Source organism: Glycine soja, chromosome 1 (assembly GCF_004193775.1).
Source record: "Glycine soja cultivar W05 chromosome 1, ASM419377v2, whole genome shotgun sequence".
Classification (NCBI taxonomy): domain Eukaryota; kingdom Viridiplantae; phylum Streptophyta; class Magnoliopsida; order Fabales; family Fabaceae; genus Glycine; species Glycine soja.
In genome coordinates, this window is record NC_041002.1 from 3,130,130 (window position 1) to 3,153,254 (window position 23,125).

At 32.5% G+C, this 23,125-nt stretch overlaps 3 protein-coding genes and 1 long non-coding RNA gene across 9 annotated transcripts; 2 read left to right on the forward strand and 2 right to left on the reverse strand.

Moving 5' to 3' along the window:
• Positions 1–129: 129 nt before the first annotated feature.
• LOC114409793 (DNA-directed RNA polymerase subunit 10-like protein) lies at positions 130–1,956 on the reverse strand. The gene is made up of 4 exons (XM_028373389.1): positions 1,818–1,956; positions 1,612–1,670; positions 572–666; positions 130–484 (listed from the first exon to the last, which is right to left on the reverse strand). Exons 1-4 carry the CDS (start codon positions 1,851–1,853, stop codon positions 459–461), a joined length of 216 nt encoding a protein of 71 aa, XP_028229190.1. The 5' UTR covers positions 1,854–1,956; the 3' UTR covers positions 130–458.
• Positions 1,957–7,849: 5,893 nt separating this feature from the next.
• Positions 7,850–12,527, forward strand: LOC114409804 (BOI-related E3 ubiquitin-protein ligase 1-like). 5 transcript variants are annotated; one of them, XM_028373431.1, is made up of 5 exons: positions 7,850–8,047; positions 8,725–9,072; positions 10,172–10,350; positions 11,029–11,387; positions 11,826–12,527. In XM_028373431.1, exons 3-5 carry the CDS (start codon positions 10,245–10,247, stop codon positions 12,372–12,374), a joined length of 1,014 nt encoding a protein of 337 aa, XP_028229232.1. In that variant the 5' UTR covers positions 7,850–8,047; positions 8,725–9,072; positions 10,172–10,244; the 3' UTR covers positions 12,375–12,527. The 5 variants fall into 5 exon arrangements, with proteins under 5 accessions (XP_028229232.1, XP_028229202.1, XP_028229210.1 ...); XM_028373401.1 differs by having other exon boundaries at positions 8,725–9,125; positions 11,826–12,512; XM_028373409.1 differs by having other exon boundaries at positions 8,732–9,125; positions 11,826–12,512.
• A 1,472-nt stretch (positions 12,528–13,999) lies between these two features.
• LOC114409822 (eukaryotic translation initiation factor 3 subunit I-like) lies at positions 14,000–17,415 on the forward strand. Its single transcript, XM_028373449.1, has 8 exons — positions 14,000–14,396; positions 14,483–14,698; positions 14,994–15,121; positions 15,208–15,327; positions 15,438–15,527; positions 15,888–15,974; positions 16,074–16,153; positions 17,078–17,415. The coding sequence occupies exons 1-8, from the start codon at positions 14,213–14,215 to the stop codon at positions 17,151–17,153; spliced, it is 981 nt and encodes a 326-aa protein (XP_028229250.1). The 5' UTR covers positions 14,000–14,212; the 3' UTR covers positions 17,154–17,415.
• Positions 17,416–17,675: 260 nt separating this feature from the next.
• LOC114409830 lies at positions 17,676–23,017 on the reverse strand. Of its 2 annotated transcripts, none has more exons than XR_003666215.1 (2): positions 20,643–23,017; positions 17,676–18,785 (listed from the first exon to the last, which is right to left on the reverse strand). It is a non-coding gene; the product is annotated as an uncharacterized LOC114409830 (long non-coding RNA). The 2 variants fall into 2 exon arrangements; XR_003666214.1 differs by having other exon boundaries at positions 19,407–23,004.
• Positions 23,018–23,125: the final 108 nt, after the last annotated feature.

Sequence of the window (23,125 nt, forward strand, 5' to 3'; positions counted from 1 at the left end):
TTAACACTTGGGATGAAATTTTCTAAGGTTAACTTTTTTCACATAAACTCATCCCCAAATTAACACTACACGCATTATATATTTTTAAATTGCAACATGCAGAGTAAGTCAGGTAGCAATATTTCTAAATATATAAATTTAGGACATTCTTAAATAATCAGATTTTTAAAAGTACGGGTCAGTCTTCTAAAGTATGGTAGACATATAATTGTGTATGAGATATTAATATCAAAAGACAGCTTCGCATCACACTGACTAGAAATGAAGTAATTAACATAAGCTGCGCTTTGTCATATAGCCCCTTTAAAGAACGGATAACCATAATTCACATGAATCAGCACACAACCATGACCAGCTTGTAGCAAAACAATTCAGAAAAGGAAAAAAGATTGTTCATTGGCCAGATAGCATGGAATGCAACTGAAACATCTTGGTCATTCTTTGCTCCTTAAGCCTTCTTAACTGGGATCAGACTTGTCCAGAGCTGCAACCAAAAGTACGATCAGTACAAACCGATTGATATTTGAAAATTAAAACACACGAAAAGTATAATAGAGGGAACAAGAATTACTGTTGTAATTCAGTAACTTCTCAATGAGATCGACATGGGTCATAAGCATGCGCCTACAGCAATATCGAACCAGTCCCAAAGCATCCAGTGCATCTCTGCAATCCATCATTATGCCAATATTAAAACTAATCTTTTCCATGAGGTAGACAATAAAATTCCATTAAGGAATCAAGTATTTCAAAATATACACGATGGTACCCTATATCCCTCAAAGGATGCGGTTGAGGAAGAGAAATATTATATGATAAACTAATACTTCTTGACAAGTTATGCCAAATGCAAATACAATCTGTGCTTAGCTTATCGCTTAAAATTCTTAATTGTTCCTTTTATTTATTTATTTATTTTTGGGGTGACAAGTTCTAACAAGTTCATTTGCAGCTAAGCCAGACATGCTACATTGTATATAAATGCATGTTGAACTGACAATAAGATAGAAATGGAAGTGACTATGAACTCCACCACTCAAATGATATATATAATACCCAGCAATTAAAGTTATTACACATGACCAAAGAGTAACAACCTACAGATACAACACAACTATGACAAGCAAATAACATTTGAATAGATCAGACACAAACACATATTTATTTACTCTCCAAGGAGACAATTTATTTACATATATACAGACTAATCATGTCACTACGTAGGCAATCTTACCTAAAATTCAGCTAGTCAAAGCAAGAGCAAGCCACAATTTAATTCAAAACACAAGATAATGACAAGCACATACACAAAGACACAGATTTTTAGAAAACAATACATTTAACAACAACAACTTCACAAGTAAGCACATCAGCACATGGTCTTAGCACCACTCTCTCCCTCCAACGAAACCCTAGACAGAACAATTACCAAGTAGCATAATAATCCTTACAAATAAAAAGCTATTCATATAGATAAACAACTAAAAATAGTTCAACTGTTCTGTCTCAGCAACCCCATATCTGGAGAGAAAAACTAGTAAAAAATAACAAATCCTTCAATCAATCTTAAAAAATTGAAAGAAAAAAAAGGAGAGGAATTAGGGTACCGACCCTTCACTGTAATCTGACTGCAGAAGGTCCAAATAGGTATCCCATTTGTTTCCAATGACCTAAATCGGAGAAAACGAAACAAAATGATCATTAATTAACCAAAACCCTAAACCATAATCCCACATAAAGGCCCAAACTTTTTTGTTTTTAATTTACGAAATAGAGTGAAAAGAGGAAGAAACAGAGTGTTTGGGAAGCGAATAGACCTTTCCGCAGGTGAAACAACGAACGGGGATGATCATCTTCCTTTCTCTCAGCGTGCTCTTCTGTTCCAAGTGCTCAAAACCCACCTAAACCCTTCTTCACCATATTTATATTGGTTTTTAACATGTAAGAAAGGAAATAAAAGATTATATAAAAAGGGGGAAAAAAAAATAAAGATAAAGATTTTAGGTGGATATTTCACTTAGAAAAAATCAATTGATTATTTATCTGCTGAATAAGGCTCTTCTTGACGGAAAAGTTTACCTTTTCATTTTTCTTTGCAAAAACTCGGTAATATTTCATTACAGGTGTGTTTCATTCGTAAAAAATAAATAAAATAAAACACTGAACAATATAAAAATATTTATGTAATATTTGATTTAAAAAATGACTCAAAAACAATACAAAATAAAGAATGATGAAATGAACAAATATCAAAAAATTTGTAACTTCTTAAATGGTATAACTTTTTGTCTAGTATCCAACAAAAGTAAAAATATAATATTATCTATATTTTTTAACTTTTCATTATCTCATCTTTTTTTTATATGCATTTCTTTCTCTAAATCTCTCTTTAAACGTCATACCTTCATCGTCGATAAGGGTCGTCTTAGTCACCAGCGAGAATCATATGAACGACTGTTATTCTCTTTCTGCTTATTTTTTATTGTTAATTTATTCAAATGTTTTTATCCTCATTTCCCTCTTTCTTGTTATGTTTTTTTTTCTTCTTTTGACCAAATTTGACGAGGTCATGTCACCTTGTCGTGTCATGGTTGCCGCCATCACGATGACCCTGTGGCGTTAGGGGTCGTGTCTCTTCCGTGGTTAGGGGTCGTGTCTCTTCCGTGGAGGTGTCTCTCCTTTATTGTGTCGTCAAGATGCTATTAATGCACTTAGGATTTTATAGTAAAATTTATATTATTTTATTTTATGCATAACACACATCAAACAAAATACAATACAAAATTATTTGTATTATATATTGACCATCAAACAACATATACCATAAAAAGTTATACTGTAACTTAACTATTTATTAAATACTATTTTATTTGTTTATCTTTTTAGTAAATCAAACAATGTAGCATCTTTTTTGGGTGGAAGGTCACTACATAACGTCTTATATTATTAAATTGTTTATATTATGCATATTTAAAAGTATTTTTATAAGATCCTATTTAGATAAATAATTTAATTAAGTATTTATTTAATTAACACTTATTACATATGAGTTTATATCTTATTTTGATAAGCTTTCATATTTCAATTTCACCATGAAACTTATTAAGGTAAATGAAAAGGAAACTATATAGAAGTTATAAGTATTCACCACAAAAAAGTATAGACATTATAAGTTACTTTTATAAGCTTAACCAAATATCTACTTGAATGCTTATATAACAAGATAAATCTAAATAAGTTTAACACAGTTTTCTTCCAAATATTCACAAGATTATGATAAAATTTTATCATGCAAAAAAAAAACTATATATTAAGCAAAAAATATACAGTTATACTTATTTCCCATTTAATATTTTTATTTCACGAAGTGTTACTATACCTTTTAATTTAATTTATTTAAAATATTTAATGGAGTATATTTAATGATTTCGTATTATATAACCATGAACACAATTTAAAATTTCTGAAAAATTGTTTCACGTGTAGTAAGCCGTTTTTATGTTATTTAATTGGAATAAAAAATAAGTATATTGTTTTTTTTCTGATTAAAATTTTTTTAAGATAAAAATAAGAGGAAAATTTTCAAATTAATTATTGCCATACTACACAAGAAATTCATTGTTTTTCTGTAATTGCTAAGAACATGTTTATTTTTTTCATTTAAACCCATGTAGAACAGCAATTCAATAATTTATTGCTTCCACATTCAACTGCTTTGGAAAGTGCACCAGTGTTAAACTAAACACACTATTAGACCTGAAGAAAGTCCGGAAAGGAACTTTGACAACCACCATGCCCGATTCTTAAAATGTATCTTTGAGGAAAAAGTTGGATAACCACAATAACCACATAGCTATTTTGGTATGTATTACCTTTCTTTTGTCATTAGCTGGATTTACTCATTGAATTTGATTGAATAATCAATACATATTGTTACATTTGAGCTACAACTTTATTATGAGTTATTTATAAGAATATAAAAGTATTTCAGAGAGCTTAAGCTATTTACACAAGATATACATGAGACTGCAGAATATGACCAGGTAAGAGGATGTCTTTACAAATGACAGGATTAATTTAACCTAGAAGACCATTAGTTTGTGCATGATTGATAAAGATTTTATAAGTTATGCTGTCAACTATTACCAGAAGAATGAAAGAGAACTAATTTATTTAGAACTGCAGTAGAGTCTCACTCTAATTGTGGATCCAAGTCCAAGAAAAGACAAAACCGCATACATTATACAGCTGCTTAGAAAAGCCTAAAGACAGCATCGGATGTGCTAGTTTGAAATTTTATAAAGAAAAGAAGGTATGTGACTTCCTGGATTTCACTTGGCATGAACCACACGAAAGAAATCACTAAATATGCGAATGGTTTGCAAGTGTGAGATGCAAGGCCCTCTTGTGCTATTGGAAACAGATTTTTATTTTATTCGCTGGGTGCTTCTTTGTAAATGAGCATACATGTGAGAAGCCTTTTCATGTCTTGGTCGAAACCTAAAAATAGTCACAACTCCTTTTGAATGAGTGAAGCACAATTTCGAGACAGCCACAGCAAGATTGAAATGTAAGAATTGAAGCAAGAAGATTAACAAGGACAAGTTTTGTATTGACATAATATGTTCATAAAAAGTTTCCTACTAATAAAGCAATGTTGGAATAATTTGTAAGCAATCCGAGTTTTCTGAACCAGTAGGGCAGGATCACCTATGAAGCAATCTTGGAACAGTTTATAGGTGAGGAGCAGCTGCATGCACGAAGCAGCATACACACTAACATGCCTATTAAATGTCCAAGGGGTATGGAGTACCATTGTTATATATCAGTAGCACCATGTTGAAGATGATGATTTTGATTTACCAATCCCTTGAATAAAAAAAATGGTCAGCGTAATTTCTTATGTAAAATGAATTACAAAAAAAAAATGATAGAAGAAAACTTAAAAGAAAAAAATAATATTCCATTTGCTTTCCCAAATAAAATAAGTAACAAAAGAAGTGGTTTAACCATTAGCTTTGTAAATTAGTACCTACATGTAATGTTTTTTGGACTGTGTTACAATCACATTTGGAATGTATAAGCTGGGTTTCTCTTTTTACTTATGTTCAACATCTACTTTTAGATGTTACCAAAAAAGATGCCCTTTAGTCTTATTCTTTTTTCTTGTTTAGTGATGTTTTCTGTGGAAGGTTCTCCTGTACCAATGGCAGCAAGAGAGCTAGCTTTAAATCAGGCGAGAAACTATTTGAGGATAAGTATTGCTAAGAAGCACTGATTCAGATACAGATACAGTATGAAACATGAATGCGTAAGTGAACTTGATAACACTTTAACTCAAAACTTTATAGCTCAGATTTATAAGTCTTTTCTTCACTTATATAATGTTTAACCTTCTCATTCTTACATGGTGTGTCACTTCATGTTACACTTACTCCAACAATCTCTCCCTCTAGTGTGAGCCTTTTTTTCCTCCACTCATGAGATACATCGTCTAGATCCATTACCAAAAAAACTTTTGATACAAGAGATGTTTAAACTAAGGATCCACTGCCGCCCCATCTTACTTGTGCGAGCCGATCATGAAGTCGAACCATCGACTCTGATACCAGTTATTGTGTCACCGAAGAGAAAAAACATTAAAGAGATTTACACCAATGGATCATGAGTAATCACATAAATAAATTTAACACGACATGTTAATCTAAAACCTTAAGATTCAAATTTATGAATCTTTTTTTCAATGATATAGTATTCAATCTTCTCATTTATACACAATATGAAACTTTACCTCATATTTATAAAATAAATGTGTCTCTAGGAAGACATAATTTACTGTTAATTAAAATGATGAATAGGGGCAAAAATATAACATCTAAGAGTGTGGTTGTATATAAAGTTAAGCAAATAAACAAAGGGGGCAGAGCTTTACTTTCCTTTTGACTCATAAAAATAATTTTTTGTCCCGTCTAACTTTTTATCCCTTCCCTTCATCCATCCGACTTACCCAATAGTTTATTTTATAAAATTTACGTTTTCGATCCAATATTAATATTGTAAATGAGTTTATCTTTTTCTTGTAACTTAATTAAAATTTATTGATTTTGTAACATTCTTATCCAATTATAAATTATTATATATGATAAGATTATTAATTTTTAAAATAATTATTTTAAAAGTTATATTAATTATTTAAAATAATTTTTAATTAACTGATAATATAATTATTTTATACTAATAATGCATGGGAATTATTTTTTTAGTTTAAAGAAAATTAATTACAAATAAAGATGGTGCAAGTGAATGAACTAGACCACGTCTTTTAAGATTATGCAAGCAAAATTTGGGCCAAACTAACACGAAATTAATTCAATTTGAAAAGAAAAAAAACACTTATGTCTAATTTTGGAATAACATAGGCTAGGCATGAATAACGTGTGTTTATTATGTCATGCATGACAAATGAGGGAGAATAGCCCATATTGGAAACAGAGGTCTAACTCTTCACATTGCACTTAATGGTGAATGTTAAGTAATCTATGTAGAGAATGTTTGGTGCAGGTTGTTTTTTTTACTTACAAGTTACTTTTAATTTAAAGCTAAAAATAAAGACTTAAAAAAATAAGTAAAATTTGTTGGTGAATTTTTTTTTTCAGCTTAAAAAACACCTTTTAAGACAAAAGTTGTTTGGTAAAATATTTTAAAAACTTTAGTTATGTTTAAAACTAATTATCTCATTCAACCAAAAATACTTTTAATAAAAAAATTATTAAAAATAATTTCATTTATATAAATTTATTTTGATGATAATGAAAATAAATAAAGTATTAAAATAGATATATTTAAATTTTTCAATTTTAGAAAATACCAATTTATTGTAACATTATATTATTTTCCGATTATTGTCAGTCTTGTTATCTGTTTTCCTTCTGTTATAAATAATTAATAATAATTGGTTCAATCTAAATTTTTGTGAATACAACAAGCGTCCATTTTTTCATGACATATGGACCTGCAAACTTTATGATAATAAAGAAAAAGAAAAGGACAAAATTTTGGACACAGAGGAATTCGAATAGAGATTTATATACTGAAATAAGCTTCGCTTAAGCAAGAAAGAAACTCCCCTACTTAACTTTTTTTAAGCTGCTTATTTTTTAGTTTTACACTTGTTAAATAAGCTACTTATAATTTTAAGAAAAATTATATAAGATTGTTTGGTCCTAGCCTCTCTTTTTAAGGAAAAAATAAGCCACAAAAAAGCTGTACCAAACACACTCTAACAATATTAAGAATTTTTTTACTCTAACAAAAAAGCTGTACCAAACACACTCTATCAATACTTAAAAAATATTTAAAAATAATAAATAATTTAATGTTATTGTTAACAATATGTTATACTCTGATTTTTAATATAAATGTAACATAATTTTCAATAAAAATTATATTTATTAATTTCTTATGAGCTTAACTAGTGTTGTTGTAAGACTTATGCTTTTTTCAAAAGAAGAAAGACTTATAACATTTCATTAATTTGTAAAACATGTTTAAAATCCAAGTAGTTATTGTGAGAGTGAGACCCACGTTTAAAATCCATCCAACAAAATAGACAACAAATGTGTGTGTAAAATCTATATTTTATCTGAATAATTAAAAATTAAAGATAAATATACATCATTTTTAAGTATTTACGTAATCTTTACCAATTTTTAATTTTAACCATGCTCGTATAAAATCTATATTAAAAATATATTTTTATGTTCTGACCACCATAGAAAATTCCACAAATTAATAATAGTTGTGTGTCTCTCTCTTATGCAACACCCACTCCTTCTTCATATATTCTATTCATAACTCATCATTCATTCATCCTTCATCTTCCATCATCCATCATCCATCCACTTTCCTCAATCTTCCATTCCAGATCTCTCACCTTCTTCTTCCTCCTTTGTGCCACCTTTTTGTTCCATGGTTGTTTTTGTGCCTGTATCAGCTTGATCTTTTTTGTTTTTTGTTTTCCCTGTTGTAAAGCATTTCAATCTCAAAGGTATGTACTGGGTTCTTGTTTGAATTGTTCTTCCTTCTTGTCATGCCACAAAGTTTTTGACTTTATTGGTAGTGGATTGCGTTGCAGTTTTCCATTTCCTCCTCTTGTGACCATCAAAACACATGTCCCTGAACATCAAGATAGCTTTTTGTTGTCATGTTCTGTTCTGTATCTCAGCATTTAATTAGTTTTATTAATCTGAGTGAAATTTTTGAGTGCTTTCATATTTACAAATTTATATATCACTTAAGAATTAAGATCTTCATCTTGTTATTTTGCATACATGTTAGTTTTGATTACTCATTTTGTCTTGGTGATTCGTTAGATGCGATCAAATTTTAATGAACATTCGTCAGATTTATTTGGGAAGTCTATGGCTTCCATTTCCATGCATCACTGCTTACAAAAAAAAAAATAAAAATGGGAAAAAGAATAGATATACCCATTTATGGAGATTCTATATATTTTCTTTGCCAATTTTCAAATTATTCAACTGATTTAGGCAAAACTCAATCATTTTTTTCTGGGGAAATCATTATACCATTTTATTACTTCTATTTTTATTTTATTTTATCTTTATTAAAATTAGTTATATAACTAGTGCTGCACTTGCCCAAATATGGTTCTGCATATGGCTTTCCTAGATACTTTATGTGATTGTTTAAAGTGAATATTAGGAAACAGTTCAGAGATATTGCTGTTGGAGCTCAATGTATCTTCTATGAGCGATCCATGTTTGGGGTTTAAACAAATTTTACGCTGGCTGTCGAGGGCTTAACGTAACTGTTCTCCTTTATTTGGGTTTGAGACTAGCTATGAGATTGTAGGTGGAGTGAAGATGGATGTGTGTCCACAAAAGAAAGGACAAGATACAAAATGATAGTATCAAGGAGATATTGGCATGACAGTTATTGAGGAAAAGAAGATAGAAACTCAATTAAGGTGATTTGGGCACGTGCAAAGAAGTCCACTTGAGGCATCAAGGAGGAGAGTAGATGACACGGTTTTTAGCCTTTTGTGAAGTGGTAAAGAGAGATCTAAAAGGACATTGGACAAAATTATTGAAAGGGATTTCATGGTGAATAATATACTTGATAATTTGGTTTTTAATTAAGCCCAATGATATTGTGTGATCCATGTAGCCGGCCTCACTTAGTGGGATAAGGCTATTATTGTTGTTGATACTGATAGTCAATATATCATTTTGTTTTAACTCTAAAACTTATTATTTGAAACCCAGCATTTGGCTTCCTAGGATTGTTTGCATTCTTATGAGAGCATGTATACTAAACATATGTAAGTAAAGATACACATAATCAGCATTTAACCTCGATATTGCTTCTCAAGACTTCACTAGGGGAGTGTTTTGCCTTACTTTTTTTAACTTCTTAAGAGCAGAAGCTCTTTTATTTCTCAGTTTGGCCTTTTCTTCATTAAACAAGCTAACTTAATTGAGCTACTTTAAAATTGTGTTTGGACAAATTTCTCCTTCCAAGGAGAAGAAAACCCCAAGAAAAGCTTGAGAAGGATATGGTTAATTGTACTTATCTTTACTACAAATCATGTCTTTTGGTATTACTGAACTTGCAAATAATTGCTTTGGAACTTTAGTTTCTAATCATAAGAAGTATATGGTTAGTTTTAAAAACAGCTTCCTCCCATGTGCTACCTGAATTTTCCTTTGTATTTATCAGAATATTTTATCTAGATATTACTGAAAGTTAATATTCATTTTTTCAGCTTCAAATATTTGATTTTACCTCATCTTCACTAAATGCTGCACAATTAGCCTTTGTTTCTATCTAAACATTAGTTTATAAATATTTGCAACTCAACCTTGAGATGGAATTTGTCTATTTTCATCTTTTTGTTTGAACATGTACACTAAACTACTTGACAACTAGGAGACAAAGAAATATTTACCAAGAACCATCACAGTCCTCTTCCATCCTCTTCCAAAGCCAACTTATAAGTATACTTCATTAGACCATCAACCCCCCAACCCTTACAAACCAAATAGTTCAAAGTATTGTACTGATGTGGTTTTTGGTGCTGTAATGTTTGATGTTAGCTTTTCATTATTCAAAGTTGATGCTGAGTTCTTTCTTTCCCCTTTTTTTGCAGATAACTATTGGCAGCTTCATTAGTATCTTTTAAGGCTACATACTTGAGCTAGGCAATCACATTTCCTTGGATAATGTTGGGAGGCAACAATGGAAATCGCTTGCTTCCTGTTTTCTTGGACGAAACTCAATTTCGGCATCAAACTAATGTGTCAAATCAGTTGCAGTTGTTTGGAAATTGTGAGTTTACTCCTTCCTTTTCTCATGTAACAATAAATCTTTTCACTGTATCATTTGAATGTGGTGGTTAAACAGGGTATCTCTGTTTTGTTGAACTTATGCTTTTGACGTGTATTTTTTCTGGTTTAAGATTTGTACTCAATTGCTACTTTCCTCCATGCTGTACTTTCAACAATTTTATTCTCTAGCTCCTGCTGCTATAGGAATGATTATGGCATCTCCTTTCCTTTTTTGAATAGGGATGGTAACGTGTTATGAAGTTGTCTTGGTTATTGCATGTATGCATGTTTTGTTAGTGTGCATTGCTTGTTGTGCCACCTAATTTTTTTTGTGTACCCACTTATCCTGCATTCTTTCTCACATGTTTTGATTTTGAAATATAAGAGTGGTAATGGTCCTTGACAGGGAATTTGTTTTGATTGTAACTAGGGGTGGTTTTCTTTACTTGAATCTTGTACTGTGTCTGAGCAACAAGTTACTGATTCTGTATACTTTTTGTTGGTAGGGCTGAAATTCTTATTAAATTTAGAAGTTATTACATATTTGTTTCACATTATCATTTTATGCAGTTCCTTAAGTAACCATGTAAAGTAATTTGTATGTCCTTAATAGCTTTAGTATTTTCATCTCTAGTTTTTACCTTATCACTGAATGATAGACATGCAATATCTATTGCAGTACAAGCTGGATGTAGTGTTGACCCAGTTAATTACTTTGGAAATGAGCATATCAGCTCCATGATTCAGCCTAATAAACAAAGCAAGGAAATGGAAGATATATCGAAACAAAGGCTTCAGATTTCCTTAAACTACAATGTTCATCAAGATGATGCTGATCAATTAGCAAGTATTCCAAATCCTAACCCTGTGTCAACAGGATTGAGGCTTTCATATGATGATGATGAGCGTAACTCATCTGTTACTTCTGCAAGTGGCAGCATGACTGCCACACCGTCTATCATATTGTCTTTTGGTGACAATATCAGAACTGAGCTTGATAGGCAGCAAGAAGAGTTGGACCAGTATGTTAAACTTCAGGTAATATATGAAGATTGCTATCTGTTTTTTCATTTTGTGGTGATGTTTGTTGGAGGTCTTCTGGGTACAAATGATTTATGTTCAAAATATTTCTGTTCATTAGAAAGGTATAAAGGACTGGCCTGTGGCTTAATCCAATAGGAAAGTGGGGGAAAATACTAATATATTATTGCAGTCATTTTGGGTAGAATTTTCTGGTTATGTTTGTCCAGTCATTACCTAATTCATTAGGAGTTGCTCTTTTGAATTTATCTGAAATGTTCTAATCTTTGAGTAAGGGTGATGATGGTATTGTAATGGAAAAGTTTTAAATGATTGTTTTTTCTATTGCACAAAGCTATAAGAACCAGAAATTCTACTTCAACTACAGAGTTATCAATTTTGTAATTCGTGATTCATACTTTTCTGAAATGTTATTACAATTATTTTTATACACAGAAGGAACAACTGTCAAAGGGAGTGAGAGACATGAAGCAAAAGCACGTGGCAGCTCTCCTTACCTCCATTGAGAAAGGTATTAACACAAAGCTTAAGGAAAAAGACGTGGAGATAGAAAACATGAACCGAAAAAACAGGGAGCTGGCAGAAAGAATTAAGCAGGTGGCTGTTGAAGCACAAAGCTGGCATTACAGAGCAAAGTATAATGAGTCAGTTGTCAATACTTTAAGGAACAACCTTCAGCAGGCAATCTCACAAGGAGCTGAACAAGGGAAGGAAGGGTTTGGAGAGAGTGAGGTTGATGATGATGCCTCATATATAGATCCTAATAACTTCCTGAACATTCCGGCCGCACCTATAAACTCTACTCACAAGAGCTACCAAGATATGGAGAATCTGACCTGCAGAGCATGCAAGACAAAGACTGTTTCCATGTTGTTGATGCCTTGTAGGCACCTGTGCTTGTGTAAGGATTGTGAGGGATTTATCAATGTTTGCCCTGTATGCCAATTGATAAAAACTGCTAGTGTTGAGGTATATCTGTCTTAACTTACAATATTTAAAACAAGAACAGGATATAAGTCACAGTTTTCTTTGTGTGATTTATCCGCCTGAGTTCTTAATGATCAAGTCAAAGTGATTTTTCTCTATAATAAAAATCGACTATATCTAAGGATATTATTTGTCCTTTTTCTCAGTGAACTTTACCTGAATGATGGCATTCATATTATTACTATCATGATGAAATAGAGAAATTGGGGAATATAATGATGCCTTGACATTATGAAATGGAATTTGTATTTTAAGTACAGATTTTTATTTCATATTGACAAATAGGATTAGCTTTGTTTCTAAATTATTTGGATGAACTATCTCCTACCTAATTGTATGACCGTTGACCTGATTTTCACCAACTTATATGTTGCCCTCCCTTACGCCATTGCATTCCTTGCGGCTTAAACATTAAGAACATATTCCATGGCTCCAACTGCACTTTTTTTAATCGAATAAAATGCTTTAAAAGGGTATTAGGAAAATTATTTTAGATAATCAAGAGTCTAATAAAGAATTATGATCCGGTTGCCTCTCTACTGTGACATTTATTTTAAGCATTTTTTTTTATTATTGAACTTGTTAGCATATCAGTTGTGAATATGAGAACACTCGGTTTAAGCCTTTGCCTTTTCTTTTTCTTTCTAAAAAAACTCGTGTTCACATGGATGTAAGCAAAACCAGGTGAGACTAAAAGAACATAAAAACATTACTAAGCTAAGATAACATCAAAATTACTACAAATGGTTTTTTTGTTAAATTTCTTGGATCTATTGGATTCTCCTCCTCCTATTATATGTACCTAATTTTCAGTTGTTCCTTAACAAAGGGTTTACCTATATAAATAGGAATTAACAAAATCCACTGTTGTAATTCTTTTGTTTCAGAGAAGCTCATTTCTCTGTAATTTTGATGCCCTAAAAGGGGGTGTAGGCTGAGGAAGGATGAGTTGATGATGGTACATGACATACTTATTGAAGGTCACGTGATGGACTTAAGTGAATAGATTAGAATTATCAAATTATATTATAATGAAAATTAGTGTAACTCTTATAAAATTAGTTTATAATATTCAATTACAACTTGTTATATGGTCCAATTGATGCTAGTATTTTAGTCTCCATTTGTTTTTGCATGACAGAGTTGAAAATGAGTAAAAAAAAGAGGTAAGACCTCCACTTATACTATACTTTAATTCAAAATTTTTATCTTGATTTACTTTTATTCATTTTCATTCCAGTATATCAAACACACTATAAAGTTTTAAGCATTGCATAGAATAATTTATATAACTAAAATTTGTAATTTTATAGTAAATAAATATTTCTAAATATATAAATTATACTATAATATAAATCTTAATAAATAAATTGTTAAAATATAATTATATTTTAGATTTATTTTATAATAAATAACTTATGTTGTGATACATATTTTTTTTAATTATTAATAATTTATATTCAAGTTAAAATTAAAGATTTTAAAAATATACATCGGAAGAGATAATAAATTATTAAATTAAATAGTTCATTAAAAGTATAACGTAATATATTATATGCATGTCATGAATATATTTGAAATTTTTTTACGATTATATATATATATATATATGTTTCATTCGTTAAACCTTTGTGCTTCCTGCGTTCCTGTGAACAGCGGAAGAATACACCGCCACACGCTGCAGGCCCTTTACCTTGTGCTTCCTGCGTTCCTGTGAGAACCCACGTTCTCTAACGCGCTTCTCCTTCAAAGTTCAAATTCCTATACATTTGCGTAATCGCTTCTCAAATCTCAACAAAAGTATTCCCAAAAAACCCTAATTATTATTATTAAACATGAGGCCGATTCTGATGAAAGGCCACGAGAGGCCACTGACGTTCCTCAAGTACAACAGGGACGGCGATCTCCTCTTCTCCTGCGCCAAGGACCACAACCCCACCGTCTGGTTCGCCGACAACGGCGAACGCCTCGGCACCTACCGCGGCCACAACGGCGCCGTTTGGTGCTGCGACGTCTCAAGCAAGCTCTTCATCACTGTTTTCAATTCAGCTTTTTAATAATATTGATACTGATAGTAATTAATTTGGATTCTGATGCTGCTTCAGGAGATTCGGGTCGGCTCATAACGGGAAGTGCGGATCAGACCGCCAAGCTATGGAACGTGCAGACCGGTCAGCAGTTGTTCACCTTCAATTTCGATTCCCCGGCGAGGTCCGTGGATTTCGCGGTCGGCGATAAGCTTGCCGTTATAACCACTGATCCCTTTATGGAATTGCCCTCTGCAATCCATGTCAAACGCATTGCTAACGATCCTGCTGAACGTAAGTTCCTTTTTTCCTTACTGGTCTAGGTCTTGTTTGGATAAATTTCTCATTAAACGTTTACTAGAAGAATAAATAGCTTATGCACAAGTCAAAATTGGTTTTTGGGAGAATTTAAGTGAGACAGTTTTGATAAATTAGCTAATGAGAGAAATTTTCTTTATTTTAGCTTCTCTTGGAAGTGCTTATTGAGGAGTTTACCCGAACAAGACTTTTCTTCGTTACAACTGCTAGCTATTGCTATTGCTATTTCTATCGCTAAGGTTAATGCAATGTTAATGGTTTGGTTTCTCAGAGACTGGGGAATCTGTGCTTCTCATTAAGGGTCCTCAGGGAAGAATAAATAGGGCTATTTGGGGACCTCTCAACAGAACCATTATTAGTGCCGGTGAAGATGCTGTTATTCGTATTTGGGATTCTGAGGTGATTTCACTTCCTTCCTGCCTGACCCTCTTCTTTCTTTCCATTACATTTTGCTTTGCTAACACTTTTACTTAATTTGTTTGCAGACGGGAAAACTGCTTAAAGAGTCAGACAAGGAATCTGGCCATAAAAAGACCGTGACATCACTTGCTAAGTCTGCGGATGGTTCGCATTTCCTTACTGGCTCCCTTGACAAGTCTGCTAGGGTATGAACTTTTTGTTTCCCTGATTTCTTTTTCCGTTAATTCTCATGTTTGTCTTTTCTTCATGACTTGATTTTATTCTCCTAATATTTTTTGTTTAAATTTTTATTTAGCTTTGGGATACTAGAACATTGACTCTTATCAAGACATATGTCACAGAACGGCCGGTCAATGCAGTTGCAATGTCACCTCTACTTGATCATGTATGTATCTGTGTGTTGTAAATTACTTAACCTTGTGTTGTGATATTCTTGTCATTTATCTATGCAAGTAATTTTTCTTCTGCTTTATTTGATTGAGGTCTTTATCCTTGAAATCGGCATCCTATAATTTTGGGAACCTGGTTAAATATATTTTCAACACCTTTCTTTCTCGCTAGAGATTTATTCCACATAGACCACAAGCATGATTCTTGTACATTGTCAATGCCCTAATTTATAAAATAAATGCACATCCAAAATATTTCATCATTGATAGTACCCTATGAACATCTTTGACCTTATATTTTTTATTTGGTCATATGTTCCTTGTATGATTTTCTGAATTCCGTGTCCTGTGTGTAGGTGGTACTTGGAGGTGGTCAGGATGCATCAGCTGTTACTACTACTGATCATCGTGCTGGCAAATTTGAAGCCAAATTCTATGACAAGGTAAGTTTTTTTTTTTCCTTTACTATGTTTAGTTCTCTAATGATATGTAACATCTACTTATTTTGCTTTTTATTTCATATTTGTTATTCATTTGATTAGATTCTTCAAGAAGAAATTGGGGGTGTAAAAGGGCATTTTGGACCAATTAATGCATTGGCTTTTAACCCTGATGGAAAAAGGTATATTCTGTGTTCTTCAACTCCCTTTTATATTTTATCATGACATACTTTTATTCTTTGAAACCTTCTGTTGTTTTGATTTGTTGGAGAAATTGACAACCATGATTTTGTTAAAGTTAAACCTTCTATTTTGTATAACAAACACGCACTGTTTTTTCACACAACTGTTAAAAATCTCAATATCTGGTGTTTACTACGCATAGTTGTCCAACATGTACGGTATAAATATAAACACCTCTCTGTTTTACTAGGTGGGATTGACTACATTGATCAATCAAAACCTGGATTTTGTATAATTGTTGATATATGTGTAATGCATAAATTTCAACATTTGGTTATGCAGATCAATATTTACGTGAAATTTAACCTTGAATGAAGATCCCTATAGTTAAATATAGTAGTTATGGTGATAGATGTAGGAAGAATGCATAATAACATGACATGAACTGGTTCTGATTTGTTCTTTGATTGTGAACGGATGAAATTATTAATATTCCATTTCTGTTGCCTAATAATTTATTTCATTATTTGCCCTTCAAATTAGGTGGAACTTTTAAATTTATGCTTCTAGATGTACTTGTTCTTTGTATTATATAACTGTATTACTGTAATTGCCTTGAGCTTGAAGAGAAAATTCCTGACAAATTCCAACATTAGCTTTCTAGAGGTCGATCAATGTAGTAAATTGAAAATTTTATGACTTGTAATTTCAAATCATGTTGCAAATGTGGCTCTCCATTTGATTTCTGTGACATTTGGTTGTTTTTTTTCTTTCAATTATGTGCATCAAAATATTTAATAGTTTCGAGTCTGGACTCACCACTGCACTTCAGTGATACAGCTTTCTTAATGGTCTCGTTTAATAACTGTCAGACTGTTTCTTTTACTTCTATACTGGTCTCTCATATTCTTCTTCTTGTGTAGTTTTTCAAGTGGAGGTGAAGATGGTTATGTACGGTTGCACCACTTTGACCCAGATTATTTCAACATCAAAATATAGTGCCGGATGGTTTGTGGTTAGCATTAGGCGTGGTTCCTAGAAGTTAACTTTTAATTTCTTTCACCTAATGTTTTTGTAATGCCGATTTGATTTCAAAATGCTGTTATATTGGTAATAGGGAAGAATTTAATGAATGAAATTATGCATTTTTAGTTTATGTTGTATTAACATTATCAATTTTGGTTGGAGTGGAACTCTCAATTGAGGATTTTTTTTCTTCGCAAGTCACATGATTGTGATAAGATTAAAAATTTGACATCTATATGGACTAGAGCGCTTCACCTTTTTGACAGGCTTTCACTCAGATGAGATGTGTAAAATTTTGCCCCACTCCCCAATGATCGTCGCTGGGTTTATTTTGATTCTAGAATACTTAATTTGATCCTCTAATTATTTTAAAGTATTCAATTAGGTCTTGATATTTAAAAAAAATCAATTAGGTCCTCTAATTTTAAAAATTATCTCAATTAAGTTCTTCCCGTCCAATTGAGACAACGCTGTTAGAATTGTAAATTTTGTCGGTTTTTTTTTCTTAGGTAAAGGATGCAATATTAGCAAGAAAATGGTTTGGCCAACGGCCTTACATCATCATTCATAAGAACCAAATCTAGGAGGAACATCCTCAATTCTAACTAACTCATAGCTAAGACCTCTAGAAGGCCTCCTGCTCCATGGTCCAACAGAAAGCCAACGATTATGGTATCTAAAAATCACCCCAAGGTTGGTCCCGTTTCCCTCCAGGATTGAGGCATCCAAGTTGAGAAAAGTTGTTGACAATTCAATTTAAAAATAACCCTGGAGAAAAGAAGTTGCTGAGATAGCTCAATGGTCCAACAGAAAGCCAACGATTATGGTATCTAAAAATCACCCCAAGGTTGGTCCCGTTTCCCTCCAGGATTGAGGCATCCATATTAGCTTTGATGAACCCCTAAGAAGGCTTCTCCCACTTATAAACACCTATATTGTAACTGGATAAACTATCGGTTGCAATACTCACTTATTCAGGGAACTGCCATGTTCAGAGGGAGCCAGATTGGAAATCTCTTTTTGTTGAAGTCCCATTCATTCCTCCCTTTCCAAATGGCCTAAAGCAAATCACAAATTCTGGCCATAGCACTCGGGTCAAGCCTCTGCAAGTTACCTTAAAACCAATCAACAAAAGCATAGTCATCATCTTACACTAAAAAAATGTCACTAAGGGGAAAAGCAAACCAAGTTCTTCTCACAAAAGAGGAGAGCATGGACCACAATTTCAGGTGTCTCTCCACACCTCAAACAGATATGATAAACTTGGAGTTTTAGATTGGACATCACCGGGAGGATGTCTTTGCAAGCCCTCCACACAAAATTCAGGACGACTGTAATCTTTCACAACTTGTGCCATAAATCACCATGAATGGAGCTGGGAGAAGGGACTCCTATAGAGGATCTTTTGAGCTCAACATGGTATCCAAACTTCACAGAAAAAAGACCATCGTTTGAGTGTTTCCACATCAGTTTATTTTGTTGGATTGAGAGGGAAATAGAGATAGCCAATATTTTTTAGAATTGTTATCAGGAAAAAGAGATCTAAGAATTTGTGTATCCCATTGTCTAGATTATCGATGGATCATATCAGCTACAGCTACAAACCTGACATGAGAGAGAGAGATCATTAGAAAATCTCTGTCTAGGCAAAGCAAGGACGACAGGGACCCATTTATCTTCCCAAATATGAACTGCTGAAGATACACTCAAAGGTTGAGCTTATACTACCCTAAGTAGTGGTAGTTTTTAATCACCAATATATTTGTAAGCATTATTTCAGACATAGGTTTTTTGGAAAAATAAAGAAAGAAATTTTTGTTAACAAAGAAGACTCAAGCACAATATGTGCTTCAGTTTCAGTACACAGTACCATTTTCAGAATGTGATTATCATTATTCCTCTATGTCACACATCATGCATCACCATATTCACGCAATTCAATTTGGAATAAGATTAAAAGCATTCCTCTTCTCTTCATGCCTCTATTGGTCTGAGAAAAAAGCACAAAAGAATTGGAAGAAGATAAAAGTTTTAATCTCTCTTTTTCCGTCCAATTGAGAGAAAAAAGAGATAAACTTTCACTTTCTTGTCTTGAAATTGGAAGAAGAAAAAGAAGTTTGCAACACAAAACACCTCTTCACCAAAGGCACTGCTCTAACATCGAGCATCGAAATAAGTGTCCACCAGTATTCGATTTGCCGCCACAATACGCAGTTTAGCCATTACCTTGAACAACTCAATCACAACCTCTGGGGAGAACAAATCGTTGATGTTTTGTGCCAATTTGGTTTTGGGTCGAGTGAAAGCTGCCTCTTAAGAAATCGTTGATGTTTTGTGCCAATCGTTGATGCTTAGGATGCCTAGCGGGATCGTTGGCACGTTTAGCAAACCGGTGTATTTGCACCAAATCCCACCAAACCATATATGTTTGTGTTTTTGTTGTTATTGTTGGTGGTTGTGATGGTTTTCTCAGTGGCTGCAATTGGGTGGTTGGAGAAAAAGAAAGAGGAGTGAAACAAAAAAGTAAAGGTTTTTAATTGCTACTATTTCTTAAAACTTAATTTTTAAATTATATTTACTTTATTTTAATTTTTAATTAAAGTGACGGTTAAAAATTATCACTATTCATAAATTTCACAGAAAGGACTAGAGAAAGGACTAGATTGATGCATTTTAAAAAAAATAATAGGACCTGATTGAAGTTTTTTAAAATGTGAGGACCTAATTGAACACTTTAGTATAATGAAAGGATTGTTAATAATATTTGGCAAGTGAACCAAATTGCATAAATAGCATAAAATGGAAAGGCCAAGTATGATTTTCCTAAAGAATTGAAATATCAAACACTTATTCACAATTTGTCAACTAAGGCTAAAGAATAAAGAATAAGGTTTATAATGATGATTTTGATTGGAAATTAACACTAATTAATAGAGATTTTAGCAACACACAATTAAGGACAAAATGTTGAAGAAAAACATTTAGGAATTTTATCAAACATGTGGTATGCAGTAAAAATGGATAGCACTTAATATGATTAATGTTGCCGGGTTTGGACATCATGAAACATTATTCTTCATGCACAATGAACACAAAGCAATTATGAAACCCAACTCATACACTCATTTCAATATATCTCAATGCACACAATTCATCAATCTCTAATCCCTTAGAAGATTGAGATCAAATTCCCCATTAAACCCCCAATCCCTTAGGTGACATTAATAAAGGAATTTACTATAAACCCAAGCATTAATAGAGAGATCATTGAATCTAAACACATTCCTAAGTCTAAATCCAACGATTGCTTTACTTCAAATCTAGAGTAAAAAAGAGTTTTCCAACCACATTTCAACTCATAAACATGAAAACGGGTGATAAAACCATTAATTAAGAAAATAAACATAGAAGTAGAGAAGCATCAAGCAATAGATTAAAATGAGGTTAGAGTTAGGGTTTTACAAGGAAAGCATGAGTGGGTCTCACTAGATCCAACCCCAACAACTAAGGAATTAGCTACTCCTAGCCATGAAAAGGAAGAAAATCCATGTAGAAATGAAGAAGCCATAAAAGAGCACAAATGTCACTGTCGTAGCTTTTATGCAGAGAATGGACTTAAAAAACGTGAATAATGAAAAGTTGCAAAAAAAAGTACAAAGAAATCCTTAAATAGGTGACAACTCATAAGTGACGTGCTAAGTGCAACAACTACTTCTGTGCTAATCGTAGTTCCTAAAAATGACTTCTTTATGTTCCAGATTACTGTGCTAAGCACAAGAGTAATCGTGCTAAGTGCCCAACGTGAGATCAAATCTTCACCAAAAGCATTATCAGGTAATCCAGTGCTAAGCTCAATTCCATTTAGGCTAAGTGCAACTCCCAAAACTTCTCACTCCTTTTCTGCACTTTTTTTCCTACAAAACAAGGCCAAAACTTAATAAAAATTTATTTCACAAGTAAAAAGCAACAATCTAAACTAAAGTTCCTATTACTAACAAACTTAAGGCCTGGCAAGGATTAAAAGTAAGAGAAAAGTAAACTTCTAGACATGAAAACACACACGATGAACAAGTAAACCCATTCCTTAATTGATTGAACAACTATGCACAACTCAAAAAGTAAAGCATTGGAACCAATTCAAATGAGCAAGACTTTCGCATGTCCCATGGTACAAAAGAGTACAAGGTATCTCTATGATGCAAGGACAAGCTAGAGATTAATACAGGTGACAATGACCCTTAATGAACACAACCAAGGAATCCTAACATCTCACAAGGAAAACTGTGTATCCCTCATCACTCAAGTGTATCAAGATAGTGTATCACTCGAATTCATCTCTAACTTCATACAGACAAACTTTGATGTTCTTCTCAAATAATTCACAGAAATTCACACATGCCTCATAAGTTCTTTATTTGGGTTGTAATGGGGCAAGGCTACAATTTTTTTATTTCTAGATATTGTTCAAAACCAAAGGGGAGAAACAGAAATCAAAATATGCATTTGAATCAAGATGCTTCAATTAAGAACCCCCTTTTCCTTCCTTTTCTTTAATTCCTTAGCCCAAATCTACAAACCAAGAACTTTACACCCTTTTATTTGTGTACAACCCTATTTTTTTTCTTTTCATTTTTTTTACTTCAATCTTTTTTTCTTCAATTTTGCATTTTTTTTTTACATGTGTATGTACATACTATGTATAACCACTCTTTTTCATTTCTTTCCAACTTCCCTTTCCACAAGTCACAACTCTCCTAAACTTGCTTCAAGCATCATAATTCAAACAACACTTTTCTAACACCTAAGGCATAGGTTTCAAACATGGTTTTTCTTATTAAGCTCATGGGGTTGCGAATCAACAATGAATTTTTTTCTTTCAGCTCAAAAGTTTAAGCAAAGGAAAATTGTTCAAGTTGGCTTTATGGCTTAAGTGGATAAAACAAAAACAAAAGTGCCTTGATCATCTTAATTCATGAATGCAAACCAAGTGAATGGTGAGAATAAATCAAAATCAACCACACTTCTCCTAACACAACTGTCATTCCACACTACAAATTTGCAAAAAGGCTCAAAGGCTCAAATTCATTAACCACGCATGCAATCACCTGCACTAAAGTTCTACCAAAAACTCAAATGCATTTTGAAACATATTCAATCAAATTCATCAACTTGCATTCCAACACTTAACTCATTCATCCAATCCATCAAAAGTGAAATAGTGCTCAATCAACATCACAAACATAGACACTAGATAATCATATTCAAACATCATAGTCTACACTAAAGAGTCTACGGAAAATTTAAAAGCAGAATTTAAACACAAAATTGAAAAACATAATTGATATTGGCACATCAAATGGCAAAGCAGCAACTTCATCATCAAGCTTCCTTATTAGGGACCTTCTCTTCAGCTAAACAAAACTGCAACCAGGAACAAGATCTAACAAATAAGAACCCAACAAAAGAAAGAAAAAGAAAGCAAATAGAAAGGGGAAAAGAAAAACAATAATTGACAAAGAAGAAATATTTACAACACTAAAACATGTGCAAAAAAATGAAAAACCAAAGAGAGAGTACATTAGAATTGAAGAAACCAAAGACAAAATTAGAATCAATGTGCTAAACCTAAAACTTTTGCGCCAAGTAGAGGGTGCAAAGCACAAACTAAGTTGTGCTAAACGCAAAACTTTCGAGACTTAGAAAAAAATAGTGAAAAACAATTGGCAAGCTCAAAATAAAGTGTGATAGGTATACAGACCCCTGGAAAACAAGTGACAAGCTCAAAATAAGTGTGCTAAGCACAAAAAGCCCCTAAAGTGAACCAAAAGATCACAAATTCATGCTAATATCACAAATGTGCTTAAGACTAAGATTGCCCAAAGCACTTAGAAATGGACCAAATTGAGTATCAAGCCAATAAATTAGCAACGGGAGTTGCTACGTGC